Genomic DNA, 14,712 nt, shown 5'->3' with positions numbered 1-14,712 from the left:
TCTTCTTCCCGCTCTCAGCACTGTGGAACTGTCAGCTCCGCATGACCTAGAATTAACTTTCAACAATTAACTGTGGGCTCTGAGCTCCAAGCCCTACAGCTTTTGCTTTTTTTGTATGTGTGTGTGTGTGGCAAAGTAACCTTTATGCCAGTTTAGGGCACTTTAGAAATGCTTACCGGAGACCATTTTTTTTCCATGATGCAAGCACTTGCGCTTATCACTCAGTTATCAATGCTGGTGCTGTAGGACTCTGTATACTGTACAGGTGGATCATTATAGTGCGTAACAGCATGGGGCAGGTACTCCCTCTTTGTGCGTACTCTTCTCCCCTGCACCGTTTGAGCCATGTTCCTTTGCCTGCATGCTGGTAGAGGTAGGAGGCCTGGGGGGCTCCAGCTACCCGCTGTTTGCAGAAGTGTGCTAGCAGCTGGGTTTTGTGCGTGTGTGCTTATCTCTATCTCTCATCTCTTTAAATCTCTCCAACCCTTGACCAAGCAGCAAGACGAAGCTTTGGCAAGAGACTGGGAAACATTGAGAAACGCTTGTGAAATCGGTGCAGATCGCAAGCAGTCAGTGTTTGCTCCATTCAGAGGAAAGGCAGGGGATAATGGCAGATCCACCCCGTTTCCCCTCCCACATGGCCTTCTTGTGGTTCGGTAGCCAAGTATGTGGTCTAGTTAATCCTGGGGGTGCTGTGGTCTTGCTTTGAATCTCCCAGTGGGTGGTTCAGTTCCTTGTTTTGAGAAAGCGGTCAATGTAGAGACACGGGGGCTGGGACCTGCCTGCCTGCGGCAGGTGATTCTGAAGGTGGCCTCTTGAGGTGGATGTTATGCATGGGCGAAAGAGGTGTCTGTTGGGAAGAAAGAAGCCACGTAGATGTATTGTTCAGAACCATCTCTTCATTCTCAGGAGAGTCTCTGTGCCAAAGTCTGTGAGAGGGATGCTTCTTCCTCTGGCTTACATACCCCTGCCTTCTAAAACCCGCTGAGGCATCAACCGTCTGTTCTGAAAGGGGGTAAAAGATGAACCAGTGAAGGTTCTTAATCCAGAGCACAGATCATATGCAGCAGCCTCTGGTGCTTTTTGGCTGAGCTGATATGTTTGGTGGCAGTGTATCTGAATGTATCGGGGATGGCAGGGGAGGAGGCACCTGGGATGCATGGTGTCAGGGAGAGCCAGACCAATCAGTAAAGCTCTCTGGTCTGTCATGTCTGTGCCCTAAAGCAGTGACAGGCAGAGGCTGTCTCCTCTTCCCCACTTTGTTTGGGGTGTGGGTGGGAGGGTGTATGTGTGTGTGTGTGTGTAGGGCAGAGACAAAGAAAGGACTTAAGCCTGTAAGACTGTTAGTGAAGAGCATAGGGTAGCTGTGTTGCAACTGTCTGGCTTTTAAGGGGTAAAGAACTAGACATTCTTGAGCTGAGTTTGCATTAACTTATTCCCTCCATTCCTCCCTGTAGTTATCAAATTCCTGGAAGTCTACGAGCGCAGCTTCTGCAGGACAATTGAGACCCTGGTGGACATTTTCCAGGAGTACCCTGATGAGGTGGAGTACATATTCAGGCCATCCTGTGTGCCTCTGATGAGATGTGCGGGTTGCTGCGGCGATGAGGGCCTAGAATGTGTCCCTGTGGATGTGTACAACGTCACGATGGAGGTGAGGGCCCAATCTACAAGCTGGCATGCTTGGGTGGAGTAAGCAAGTCACCCATCACAGCCACTCAAAGAGCAGCCTGCCCTAGGGAACTGGAAATTGTCAGATCAAGAGGGCTTACCTCTTTCCTGATCCTTGCATCCAGCATTACACCACACAGGGGTGAAAAGTGAGCTGTCTGTCTATATGCAAAGCTAAAAAGAGAATCTGTTTTTCAGTGGCTCTGACCCTCATTGGTGCTCAAATACAGAAGCTAGGACTATGCAAAGGAGGCACTTACCTTAAAGAATGCAAAGGCCCATTGCTGATGCTGTTAGCTCTGAGGCTCTAAAGAAGATACTCCCCAGGCCCTTGCTATACCTTAACTCTGCATTTGGTCCACACAGCTGTTGCTTTCAAGACAGCTGTGTAGTGCAGAAGAGGAAAGCCTGCCAGTACTCTCTCCTGGAGGGCATGCGAGGTCAGCCTTTACCAACACAGCAGAGGATTTGGGTCATTAGCTACATTGGCACAGCAGGGGTGGGAAGGGTCTCTAAGAAACACTCTGCTTCAGTGTCAAGTGGAAAAGCCTTTCTGCCTCTGGGCGTACTCCTCCTTTATTTGGAGGCTGCTTAATTCATTTCTCGGAAGAGACAGACTGGCAGTGATAGTGAAGTCTGGGCACATGGGGAAGGCTTAGAGACTCTGCTTAGAGAGCTTTGTCACTGCCTTTGCCAGCCTGGGTCCCAGCTTGTATCCAGCATGGTGCTCGCACCAAGTACTTGACTTGTAGCTCCCACATGTACTTTTGTCTTTCACCCTCTTCAATGGGCCCTGTAAATATTGCCATCAGTTTTTTAAATGGATGAGAGACTTGCAGGACTATATGATTACTAGCCAGTGCTTTTCACTTGTGACCTCAGCTGCGTTTGAACTTTGGGAGAGAATCTGTCTGTGTCCTTCTGTGGTTCCCTTGTATTGCTTTTCCACTTGCAAGCTCCTGCTTGGGTCAGAGCCTACTAGTACGGTGTAACTAAGGATGGTTTTCTTACCTTTCCTTGCTGAATTACAGGTTTCGACTGGCATGCCCACATGCTTGTAAAGGGTCAGAGGCGCTTCAGTGGCTAATGCTAGAGCTAGTGGTCCAGCCAGGTTCTGGTTGAGAGATTGTGACAGTACACGCAGAGTTTCTAATACAGCTTCCCTGGAGGCACACTGAGCTGGGGGCTGGGCGAAGTCTGGTTCTGCAGGCATGTTTTAAGTACAGAGCACCAGATTTATTCTGTGTCGTCTCAGAGAGAAAACGAGATGTCAGCCAGGAATGAGTGGCGGCTTAGGGAAAATTAGTTGGATATGGAGCTTTTGCTTCGGGACTTTGCTTTAGGCTGAAGCCTGCCTCTGTCTGAGAGCAGGCTGGATGCTCCATCACTGTCTTTCTAGTATTGACCAGGGTTGACTGCTCAGTGAGACTCTTACTGTGGTGTTACGCCCTCTCCCATGCCTGTCTCCAAGGCAGTCCACCAGTACTGGCACCTTGCATGCATGAGCAAACAGAGCTTTGGCACGAGATTGGTGTTGCTGCTTGCTTGTGATCAAAGGCCTTCCCTGACTGGGAGAACAGGGCCTCAAAGCTAGCTCAAACTCTGCCATGCTTTTCCCAGGAGCACCTGGAGTACAAAATGCTTTTGCCACGCAGTGGACTGATTTGGAGCCATAAATACAATAGTGAATGGGCATTGACCCTCTCTGTTTCTTTCATTCCAGATCGCAAGAATTAAACCCCATCAGAGTCAGCACATAGCGCACATGAGCTTCTTACAGCACAGTAAATGTGACTGCAGGTGAGAATGGAGCAGCACTTGTTCCTCTTGCAATCAACTTATTCTGAGCCTTTTCTATTTTTCTGCCATTGTGTTGAGACTGTTGTCTCCACAGTTGGTTTTCAGTGGGATGACAGAGCCTGGAAAAAGAGCTCCTTTGCTCATGAGGCACCTCCATCTCTAGATATGACAGGTGGACAATACTAGCCTGCAGCCTGGGGTCTTTCGGCCTTGGTGAGGTGCAACAGGAGGGCAGTCACTATGAAGACTGCTTAACCTGTGCCACAGGCATCCTTCAGTAGCAGCTGTACGTGTCCTTCCCTGGACTTGTGGGATTTGGAGATAATACTGGAAGTGTATGTGATAAGCTCCCTTTTAATGATGTTTTTGTTCTCTCTTCCCTCACAGACCAAAGAAAGATGTCAAAAATAAACAAGAAAAGTAAGTGAAAAGGTTTTTTTCCCTTCTCTTTTGGTGGTTGATTGGCATTTCTTCTCCCTACCGCCCCTTGCCCTTTTCCTTGATTGGTTGGAGATACTCACTTTGAGAAGGTGTTTTTGGAAATGGCATATGGTAGTGCATGGGGCAACACTCTGAATCCGTTCCAGGTGGGCACAGAAACCCAGATCTGATGGTCCTTCCTACATACCCCAGACCTGGAGCTTGCATGACCCACAGCCATGGCAGTCATTCCTAATGCTTTACCCTGAGTCAGGGAAGTCCCGTCGTGTGTGTCCTACCAGAATGGATTCAAGGTGCAGCCCCCATTTTCCCTTGCCTCCTCCTGGGGTGTTTCTGGTTACTGCATATCGCTGCCTTTCTTCATTATTAATTTTTTTTCTTGCTGCTTGAGTGAGAACTTGCTCGCTTCTTTCACAGCAGCTTGGGTTGGAGCTCTGCTGGCTACAGGGAGAGGTGGCAGTGGAGGCTTGGTGGAGGCAGGACTGATGCCATGCACAATGTGATGCTGGTTTTGGTTGGGTGGGGGCATGGGACGATGTAAAAGAGGTGGATGTCCTGGTGGAGGCTTTCAAGAGAGTTTTTTTTGAGCTGATGGATTTGCTCTGGTGACCTGAAGAAGGTTAAGGCACAACCTTCCCTTTCCTTCCTTCCCAAAGTAAAAAGGTTGTGGAAAGGAAATAAAAAAAAGCTCACGTCCTGCAGTAGTTGCAGGGATGATAACAAAACGTGGAACAACATGGACAAAAAGTGACCTCTCTGGACAAGAGGGTCAGCCGGACTGCGCATGGCTGGGATAGTGACTCTGCCATTTAGAGGTGCGGAGTTGGAGAGGAAAGGGGTAAATACTGGGAGATGAGGCTGAAACAGAGAGCAAGTGGAAGAATGAGAGAGAACGTCTTTCACCCCTTTTCTGGTGGTTGTGGATTTCTAGCTGCCTTCCATCCTCTCCTCCTCCCTCTGGAAAGCTGCTCGTGGCTGCATCAGGCTGCGTGCAGCCAAAGCTCCCCTCTGTGCAGGACCGTGTTGGGGATGGTCGTCTGTGTGGCTCTGTGGTTTGAAGGTGTGCAAGTTGGGTCTGTGTGAGTTCTGGTGAGGATGGGGTGTGGGTGAAGCAGCCAGCCCAGACTGCGTTGCATTCCCTTTCCTCTTCTAACAGCACCTTGCCTGCTCTTTGCTGGTTCTGCACTCCCCGGGGAAGGAAGGGAAGGGATGGGAGAGATCGGTATGCTTTGATTTGTTCTGGTTTGAAAGTCCTGTTATATATCTCCATCTTCAGATTGATTTTCTTCTCCCTCACCACCTCCCCGTGCCTCCTGACATGTAGGGCAGCAGCTGGGAGTGAGCTGATGCTCTGATACAGATTCCATCAAGAAGACTGGAGCAGGCCTAAGAAACACCTGTGGTGTTCCCTTCTGTCCCCCTGCTCCCCCTCAGCAGCTCCTCCCAAGATGGGCTGCCCCCAGGCAGAGTGGGGAAGGAGGGAGGCTGCTGAACTGCTGTGGGGTTCACAAGTCTGACAAACCCTGGTGCTTGCCCCAGCGCCTTCTCACATGCCTTTGTTGCTATGCTGATATAGCTCGAGGAGCAATGCAGGCTCCAGCCTCCCCCGCTCTGTGCTCTCACTGGGCTGCAGAGATCCATGGCTAGTGTCCAGGCCTGCATGTCCCAGCCCCTGCCTGTCTCAGCTCCTGCCCAAAAATCAGAAGCAGCAGATGAATCTTTAAGAGAGTGCTTTGGCTCCGTCCGCTTGTCTGTCTGTCAGATCTATGTGGAAAGCAAAGGGAAGGGCTGGATGGAGGAGGAAAGAAAGGAAAATCTGAAAGCTGCTTGCAGTTTTCATCTCCTGGGTGTCCCGACTGGGCTAGACCTTCCTGTTCGTCCTCTGTTGCTCATCACGGAGGATGCTGGAGGGTGCGTGAGCAGAAAGTGAGGTCTTCCTGAGTCCACTGAGCCACAGGCACTGGTAGGGTGGATAGCAGAGCTTTCAGGATGCAGTCCCCCGCTCCCATGCAGCAGCACTGCTCAGAACAGGCCTCAACCCTTGTCCCCAGCATACTGAGCCCAGGGCCCCATCGCTCCCATCCCATGGCAGGATGATTGCCATCCCTGCAGTGGGGCTGCTGGGTGTCCCCTCCTCACCATCAGATCACGGTAGTCTCTTTTTCTCCATGTCAGCCAGCGTGAGCCTGAGCTGGTCACCAGAGCTGGTTGTCTGCTCTCGCTGCAGTTGTGTGATGCTTTCACCAGGCTTCCTGATCCCTTCCCCTCTCCACTGCCCCTCTCCAGGGGCGTGGGTACCCTCAGAGACCCGTGGATGCCGGCAGCCTCATGTGGAGGTGGCCTCAGTGCACGCTGTGTTCCTGGCGCTGGCTTGGCTGCGGGCAGGCTGGTGGCGGTGCTGCAAGAGGGCCAGTGAGTGTGTGTGCGAGGTGGAGGTCTGTGCTTCACTCCGGGACTTGCCCTCCAATCCTGCCTCATGTGCTTTCCCCTCCCAGCAAGGCACATGGCTGTGTTTTTTTTCTCTTCTTCCTTCCGTTTTCTTCTGTTTTCTCTCTTGCTCTCCCTCTCTTTCCTGCTCTCTCTCTCTTTCTCTGTTTTTTTTTGTTTTGTTTTTCTTCCAGAAAATCAAAGCGAGGAAAGGGGAAGGGTCAAAAGAGAAAGCGCAAGAAAGGCCGGTACAAACCACCCAGCTTGTACGTTTGTGTCTTCTGCTTGTAGACTCTCTTCCCTCCCTTTCCCCAACCAATCCGCCTGCTTGCTGCTCACTCAAAATCACACTCCCCCCCAGTCACTGTGGGCTGCAGGTCCTGCAATGCTGGCGGAGGCACCGCTCTGGCACTAAGGGTGTCTCAGGGAAGGTGGCTTTGGCTTGCTCGATTCTCTCTAATCATCACCGGTGACCATTTCCCCTGGGCAAAGAAGCACGGGCGAGTGCCTCACGCCTCTTTGCTACTCCTTTGGTTATAGCTCTGTCCCGCACTGTCCTCCACTTGCCTTGTGCCCTCGCTGCGACAGCTGGTGGAAGTCGAGCTGGTGCCTGCCGTGCATGTGTGTGTGTGCGTGCGTGTGTGTATGTGTGTGTGTGTGTCTGGTGGAGTCACAAGTGGAGAGGAGAGGTGGGACGGTGGGAAGCTGGAGAGGGGGTGCTGGGGAACTTGGGGGGGCTCTCTGTCTCTCTGCTGGATTTGGTGGCTTCTCTCTCCTTGCCTCTTTCTACCTGTCTCCGTCTCTTTCGCTCTCACGGTGGTTCACAAAATTCTGCATTGTAAATTCACAGTCCTCCAGGGCAGGCTCCTAGGTAGCAAGGTGGAGATGGGGCTCACGGAAAGGAGGGCAGTGCAGACTGCAGGTGTAAGCACACAATGCTGGAGCCCAGCTGCTTTCCAGCAGGGACAGACCCTCCATATTTAACTCGTTTAGCCTCTGGCTTCTTTCTACTCCAACAGCCCACTTCAGAGAACGCCTCTCATTGACACCTCAGTAACTGGTTGGGACCTCTCAGCTTCCCATCCTTGCTTCTCCCTTCTTACTCCCTGTGGTGTATGGCAAAGGATCCAATGCAGCATTTGTGAATACTGTGCAGAGAGCCTGTTTTCTTTCTCTTTACGCTAATGCAAGGGGATGCTGTCCTGACCATGTCCTGGGGCTGCTGGGGTGCTGCTGGAAACCCATCAGCCCTTGACACTTTAGTGGGCAGCATGGGGGCTGCGGGAGGGGGCAAGGGGATTGCTTTGATGTTTAGGGTGTTGCATGTGTATTTTCTTTCTGCTGAAGCGCTGTAGCTTAGACATCTTTCCTTTTGCCTTTTTGCAGTCACTGTGAGCCTTGCTCAGAGAGGAGAAAGCACTTGTTTGTACAAGATCCCCAGACCTGTAAATGTTCCTGCAAATTCACAGACTCACGTTGCAAGTCGAGGCAGCTTGAGTTAAACGAGCGCACTTGCAGGTTTGTGTCCTGAAGGATGAAAGAGAAACACAGAGAGAAAGAGAGAGAAAGAAAGAGGGGGAGCTTGCTTCCTGCTGACTTCTGGCACCAGTGCAGTGTGATCACTTCTTTTCTCTGTCCTACATGGGCCAGAGGGCAGAGGGAGGACTGAGAGGAGGACAGAGATTCTCCGTGTCAAGGGGCGGTTGTGCGTTTCTGATATGCTGTCAGGACTTGGATGGGGATGAGTGTTCATACCTAAGATATCCTTTCCCCTAGAACAAAATAAGAGTTCATATTGCTGCAGTAGCTATGGGGAGGGTCTGTAGCCTTCTGTACGTTATCTGTATGCAATTCTGAGGCTACTGTGGTACAAAGCCAAATCCTTCTTAGCTGGCTGAGATTTCACCACCCCTATCTTCCAAGCCCTTTCTGTGTGGCTTGTGGGCGCTCTGTTGTGTGTGGAGTGAGGAAGGCCAGGCCACACTCTCATTCGCCTTTTCGTTCTTAAAAGCCAGGGAGAGGACCTTGTCCTCTTGCCCTGCAGTCACAAGTTCTCTTTTCATGTCTTAGCCAGAGTTGTGGTTTGAGGGGTGAGGGGCCGCATTCAGGGCTGTGGTGTGGGATACAGCAAGGGTAAGCCTGTTGTAGGTGAAGGCATGCAGAAGTCTGTATTTGAGAGCTGGATGTTCTGCAAGCCGGAGCCCGGCTTCGCCGAGCTGGAGAAGAAACTGAAGAGCTTCTCCCAAAAGAGCGCAGTGCTGAAAGAAGCAGACATGCGAGTTGGGAGATGGAAAGACACTGTGTGGTTAGTGTCTACTCAGAGATCCACACTATGTGTGTATTGCCTGAGTATTACCTGTCATGCTCCCGTCTGTAACATGGATGTGCAGAAATTGATTCCTGGTTCTCACCTGAGCTCTTTGGTGAGCTCAGCAGGATCTCTTGACTCACTCTACCTACGTGTGCATCTCTGGTGTGTGGTGATCCTACCTATTGCAGAGAGTGGCATAAAGATGGAGTTGCTAATGAGCCCTTGACTGTGACTCCAAACTGAGTTCACACAAGTCTAGGAGCTTTCTCTTGTCGGGGGAATAGTGCAGGAGCAGTGACTGGATGATAAAAGATAAGGGAGAGAGATCCACGGTCCTTTGTTGGCTACATCCTGATGGAGAAGGCATCCATTTGCCTGCCTGGAATTGGCTAGGTGACTAGGGCTGCTTCAGGCAGCACATGCCTCCAGTAGGTGTGCAAGTGCTTTGTGCCAAAGCCAGGGAGACATCTAGCACTGCCAGAGCAGTCAAAACTGTTCTGCATACAGAGAAGTTTTCTGGGGTGCTGCAGTTTGAGGGGAAAAATAATTGATGGAGGGGCCAGACTACAGCAGCTTCCAGAGTTACCCTCCTGCCAGTGATTATAGCCCCCAGAGAGTGAGACCGGACCTTACCTTGTTATTTTCCACCTGGTCTTGCACCCTATCCCCAGAGTAACTGGAAATTACCTTGCAGAGTTTGAAGAGTGAGAAATAGTACAAAGTACAAAGAAAAACAAACAATACCCCAAATAAGTGGTGATGGCAGAAGGGATTTACTTGCGTCTTTTACTAGTCCCTCCCTTTGGTGAGATGACTGGCACTAAGGGAGGTTTCCAGAGCTGGTGTGTTGGCCAGAAAGATAGCAAGGAGTCCTAAGAATGAGTAGGTTATCTGTTTCCAGACAAAAAGCTGGTTAAGCTGAAGTTCCTTCTGCTTCATCTCCTTGTAAAATTAGAACTGGGTTCTAGAAGGGAGGGCAATTTTTTTTTTCTCCCACTGCTTTTTCAGGATGCTTCTGCTGCTCTTCTCTGGTGCTAACCCCTGCTCATGGCAGCCACTGAAACGAGAGGCACTTTCTTTTCAGCAAAATTCTTGCCTGCATGAGGCTTGTTGTCTGTATTGCTTCCAACCCAAATAACAGGCTAGGTGGGGAGCCGGGGGAGTGTGTCTCTCTGCATGCATTGCTTGGCTTTGTTTTTTTGTGTATGTGTGTATCTATGTGTGCATGTTGTGAGAGGGTGCAAACAAGGCACTCAACTCAGCTTGTGAATGAGGAGTCCTCTGATCCTACTCCTAAATTTCCCTCTGTACCAGTGCTTCCCCACATCTAGGCGAGCCTGGGGGAATAGAATTCATCGACCCATTCACGGGTCGAGATTCTTTGCTGCTCTGCCCCAACTACACAGCACTTCACCCCACCAGTGACGTCATGCCATGTCTTAACACCATATGCTCTTAAAAACATCAGCCACTTCCCTTCCTCCCCTCCCTTGTCCCACTTGCTCCCCTGCCACAAACATTAACCTCTTCTCTTTTTCTTTCCTTGCCTCTCTTCTCTGACAGATGTGAAAAACCGAGACGGTGAGCAGCGGAAAAGAAGGGGGAACAGCCCTGTTTCTGGAGCCTGATTTCTCGCCTGGACAGAAAAATACAAAACAAAACACTAATCCAAATGAACCCTAAAAATGAAGGATCGGTAGAGCACAGCACTTTCAGTACGGACGATGGACTCCGGAAGGAACATTCCCCAAGGCACCCGCCGCACAGAATTCACCTTTGGGTTTTGAACTGTTTTATTTTATTTTTTTTGTTTCATGCTGCTAAATAACAGAGCCAGGAAGACTATAGGGGTGTATTTGATGGGTTTTCCCATGCATACATATATATGTGTGTATACATGCATATACATATATATATATGTATATATATTTTAACCACATCTATATATACATATATGTATATCTTAACCACACACACACACACACACATATATATATAATATATATATATATATATATATACTGATTATTTTTTTTAACATTGCTAATGTTATTGGTGTCTTCACTGGATAATACTCGACTGCTGTGGACACAAGCGGGCTACTTGGGGCATAAGAAACAAGCTAAGACTGGACTGAGTAGAAGCGCTGGGTGTAAACTTCTTAACTCTAACTGACCTGTGCGGCCTCCGCTGTTTCTCTGTAGAGTGTGCTGTACCACAAACCACCTTCTCCTTGCCTGGGACAGGGAGGAGAGGTGACGGAGAGGATGGGCAGGGAGTTCCAAAGAGCGGCATCCTAGGGTGCGATGGGTCAAAGGCCAAGGAAATGGCCATCTGCGTGATCAAGGATTCCTCCTCCCCTCTCTTCCCCAATCTTCGCCCTTACTCGTCTCATAACCTGCCTGCCTTGCTGGGACATGGGATGTCAGTGTACATTTTGCGTTGACTTTATTCGCTATAGAAACTTTGCCAGAGAGACATGCTGGCTTCTCTTAAGGATGGTGGGCAGCTGATGCGCACTAACTTTCCCTTCAAGAAAGTATCACAGGAGTCTAGATTTCCCGCCCTTGGTGGCTGCAAAAGGACACAAGGCCTGCAGTGTGATGAAGCAAGAATGGGGACCGGTGCCTAGCCACACAATTGTTCAGCACTGTCTGCTTTCTTCATGCACAGAGCTGCCACTCAAGAGCATCCAAGATGCTTATGGAACATTTCTGGAAAGGGATATTAATCAAAAGTATATACACAGTAGGGGTGTGTGTGTGTGTAGGTGAATGTGTGCATTTGTGTCTGTGTGCATGTATGTTTGTGTTTTTCTCTCTTTTTATATATATATATTTATTTTTATACATATATATATATAAAAAATAATATATATGTATGCCAAGATGGAAGGGGGGACAAAGAAAGCAATTTTTGCTGCCTTCCGTTTGCACGTCCAGTATGAATGACCGTTAGGAACGTCAAGGTTTTCTTAATGACGTAGTGTAAATACCAGGCTTCTTTTCCACCTCTTGGTCTGGGAATCAAATGTGAAGGCAGCCGGAATCCCTAAGCCACGTCTGAAAATCTTGGCTATGTGTGTATCTGCAATATACTCTGCGGTGTATGTGGAACCCACCTTACACACGCGCACACACACACACACCCCTGAAAGCGTGTTTGTACATCTATGTGGATATATATAATCTAGTTCTGTGATTAAAATTATTAATAATAATAATAATAATCAAAAAGGTACTCGGTCTGTGTCAGAAATCTGCCAAACATCATCTGCAATTGAATTTTCAACGCCTGATAATGTACAACACGGAAAGCTTCCAAAAAAGACAAGACAGTCTAAAAACAGACTCACAACAAGTGACTACTAACCACTAGGAACTCCCCATCTGAGTGATGACTTTCAGGAGAACACATGGGTGGGTGCTTGCATCTGCAATGTATAATACTCATGCTGCATCGTGCGCAAGACAGAGGCTTCCGATGGGGGGGAGGGAAGAGAAAGTGTTTTATATACTTATTTAATATCCCTTTTTAAATTAGAAATTAAACAGATAATTTAATTAAAGAGTAGGGATTTTTCAGTATTCTTTGTTAATATTTAATTTGAACTATTTATAAGCCGTACCTCTTTTTTTTTTCTTTTTTTTCTTTTTTTTCCTTCTTTTTTTTTATTTTTATTATTTGTACTGGTTGTGTATAAATTTAACTTTCCTGTTGTCCCATCCCATCTCTCCCCAATTGTTGGCAGAGTCAGTAGCATGTTATGGGCAGTTATTTAATTAATTTCTCTAACACCTACCCCTACACATTCCTATTGAGACAAGGGTTAGATATACATCTACATACTATATATATATTTGGCTATGTGTTTGTATATATATATATATGTTTATGTATATGTGTGATTCGGATGAAATAGACGCTACGATTTTTTTATATATGTAAAAAGAAGAGACAGGAAAAATAGAAAATTCTACATCTTGAATCTCTCTCCTTTTTAATTTTAATATTTGTTATCATTTTATTTATTGGTGCTACTGTTTATCTGTAATAATTGCGGGGAAAAAAGATATTAACACTACATATTGTGTCTAGTGAGTTTTTTCAAGATATTCCTTAGTACATATTTATTTTTAAACAAAGAAATTACAGATATATCTTAAAAAACCGACGACGACGACGACAAACAAACTTTTTTTGTATTAAAGAATTTAATTCTGACTTTGATTTCCTTTGCCTTCTCCTTCTACCTTGCACCCTGATTTTCTTCCATTGCATAGCGGACCCTCCAGCATTGCCTCTGGAGGCTACAGGGCACCAGCAACCTGCCAGTTGGATTCATGGATTTGGGCCCAGAGCCTCCAAAAGCATCTAGATACCTAAAGCCCCTTGAAATCAGTGGGAGGTATGCGCCAAAATACTTTTGTGAAGTTCCCAGCTCAGTGAGAAGAGGGTGGTCTAATGGGCAGGAATGAGGGGACAGGACTCCTGGGTTCGTTTCCAGCCTCTCATACCAAGGAGTGTGGTGCTGGTCCCAGCCTTGCCTCTTGTCTTACCAGGAGTCAATCCCTGTCGTGCTGGGTACTGTAGAAGTATGAGTACCCATGAGCTTGGTGGATCTTACAATCCAAGATGAAAAGTAATGCTCTGAGCCTGTACTTTGCTGATAATGGACTTGGTGTTTGCTGTTGGAGCTGTGTAACCAGCTCCCAGTGAAGGCTCAGCAAGACCTCACCATCCTGGATGATATTGAATGAAGAACTATTCATCTCTAGCTGTACTTAGCCTTTTGTGAAGTACCATTGTGACTTCTGTGATGTGCTTTGGGGTGTTTGAGAGGAAAAGCTACTTGGAAGCAATGTCATTTCCTCATCAGCCATGAGGGTGAGTGTGTCACATGCTGTTGGCCATCTGGCCATGTTGGAAAGGAACATACAGGATCTTCCTGGATAATGGAGGTGACTCACCCGGGTTAATACAGATCTCTGAGTTCCTGGCTGCCTCAGTCCTGCTCTTATCAAGGTAAAGGATCCAGTTTTTATTTAGTGCAGTGTGGGCAGCTCAAGAGGTGGATCTGCAGTTTTGAACTCTGCAAAGAATGGAGGAAAGTGGACAAGTAATTGAAGAGGTTCTGCTTCATCTTGTTCAGTAACTTCTTATAGAATGCATTGGTGAGAGGTGTGAAGGTGAGCAGGGCCATTTGTGGATGCTGCTGTGTGAAGAATCCAAGGAGTTTCTTGTCAAGCATATTCACCACTGACTTTTGGCTTGTAAGGATCTATTGGCTGTTTCACAGACAGCTGTGCAAGGCAACAAAGACAGGAAGTCTAGTCTATCACCAATACACCTGCATTGGCTCTATATGAGCTTGGAAGGGTTTACATGTCAGCAAATCAAAAAGATTGAAACCAGCATGTCAGTGGTGCTGCCATGTTCTGAGCTGAAGAGACCTTTCTGGATGTTTTATCTCAGCAGGAGAGATCCTAAGTCTGGTTAGACATAGTGAGCCACAACACGTCAAATTCTGCCTGCTGATGGTGAGCTGAGCTGGCTGCTTCTGGGATGTGAAGGAAAACAAGACCTGCAGTCCTCTCTTCTGCTTCTGAGCGCTAGGTTACTCCATGAGACAGTGACTGTGGGATGGCACTTTTCAGCTGCGACAACTGCACCTGCTGAAGGGATGGATACACTTGTGTGCGGCTGCTGCAGGGCCCAGGCACTAACTTTGCACCATGTAATACATGCACTGCAGCCTCAATGGGATAGCAGCACAGTGAGAGGTTGTCCAAGCCAGCTCTGAAGTAGGCATCTGGAAGCAGTCCAGCCCTTCACATGTACCCTCCAGAGCAGATATGGCTGAGCTGCTCCCTCCTGTGAAGAGAATGGCTGTGGCACATTGTTAGAGGGGAGTCTTGGCCTCCCTGGAGAGGATACGTGTGGGTGAGGATCACACTTTGAAGGTATTCAGCCTCAGGAGTTTGACTTTCTCTTGTTCTGCCTGTCCTGAGCCCATCTGTCACACCTGACTCACATGTGCTTTGTCCTGGGGTGATGTGAGG

At 48.2% G+C, this 14,712-nt stretch overlaps 1 protein-coding gene across 1 annotated transcript; it reads left to right on the top strand.

Annotated features, from left to right (window-relative positions):
* The first annotated feature begins 607 nt into the window (after window positions 1–607).
* On the top strand, window positions 608–12,880 carry VEGFA (vascular endothelial growth factor A). Its single transcript, XM_031552183.1, has 8 exons — window positions 608–656; window positions 1,458–1,654; window positions 3,395–3,471; window positions 3,859–3,891; window positions 4,059–4,205; window positions 6,534–6,605; window positions 7,726–7,857; window positions 10,214–12,880. Exons 1-8 carry the CDS (start codon window positions 608–610, stop codon window positions 10,233–10,235), a joined length of 729 nt encoding a protein of 242 aa, XP_031408043.1. The 3' UTR covers window positions 10,236–12,880.
* Window positions 12,881–14,712: the final 1,832 nt, after the last annotated feature.

This window comes from Meleagris gallopavo, chromosome 2 (genome assembly GCF_000146605.3).
Source record: "Meleagris gallopavo isolate NT-WF06-2002-E0010 breed Aviagen turkey brand Nicholas breeding stock chromosome 2, Turkey_5.1, whole genome shotgun sequence".
In the NCBI taxonomy this organism is placed as follows: domain Eukaryota; kingdom Metazoa; phylum Chordata; class Aves; order Galliformes; family Phasianidae; genus Meleagris; species Meleagris gallopavo.
The sequence above is the reverse complement of the archived record's forward strand: the minus strand, read 5'-3'. Positions and strand labels throughout refer to the sequence as shown.

Coding starts and splice junctions, on each gene's coding strand:
- VEGFA (XM_031552183.1), top strand. CDS start 608: ATGGCAGATCCACCCCGTTTCCCCTCCCACATGGCCTTCTTGTGGTTC. Junction 657..1,457: donor CATGGCCTTCTTGTGGTTCG/GTAGCCAAGTAT, acceptor TCCTCCCTGTAG/TTATCAAATTCCTGGAAGTC. Junction 6,606..7,725: donor CGGTACAAACCACCCAGCTT/GTACGTTTGTGT, acceptor GCCTTTTTGCAG/TCACTGTGAGCCTTGCTCAG.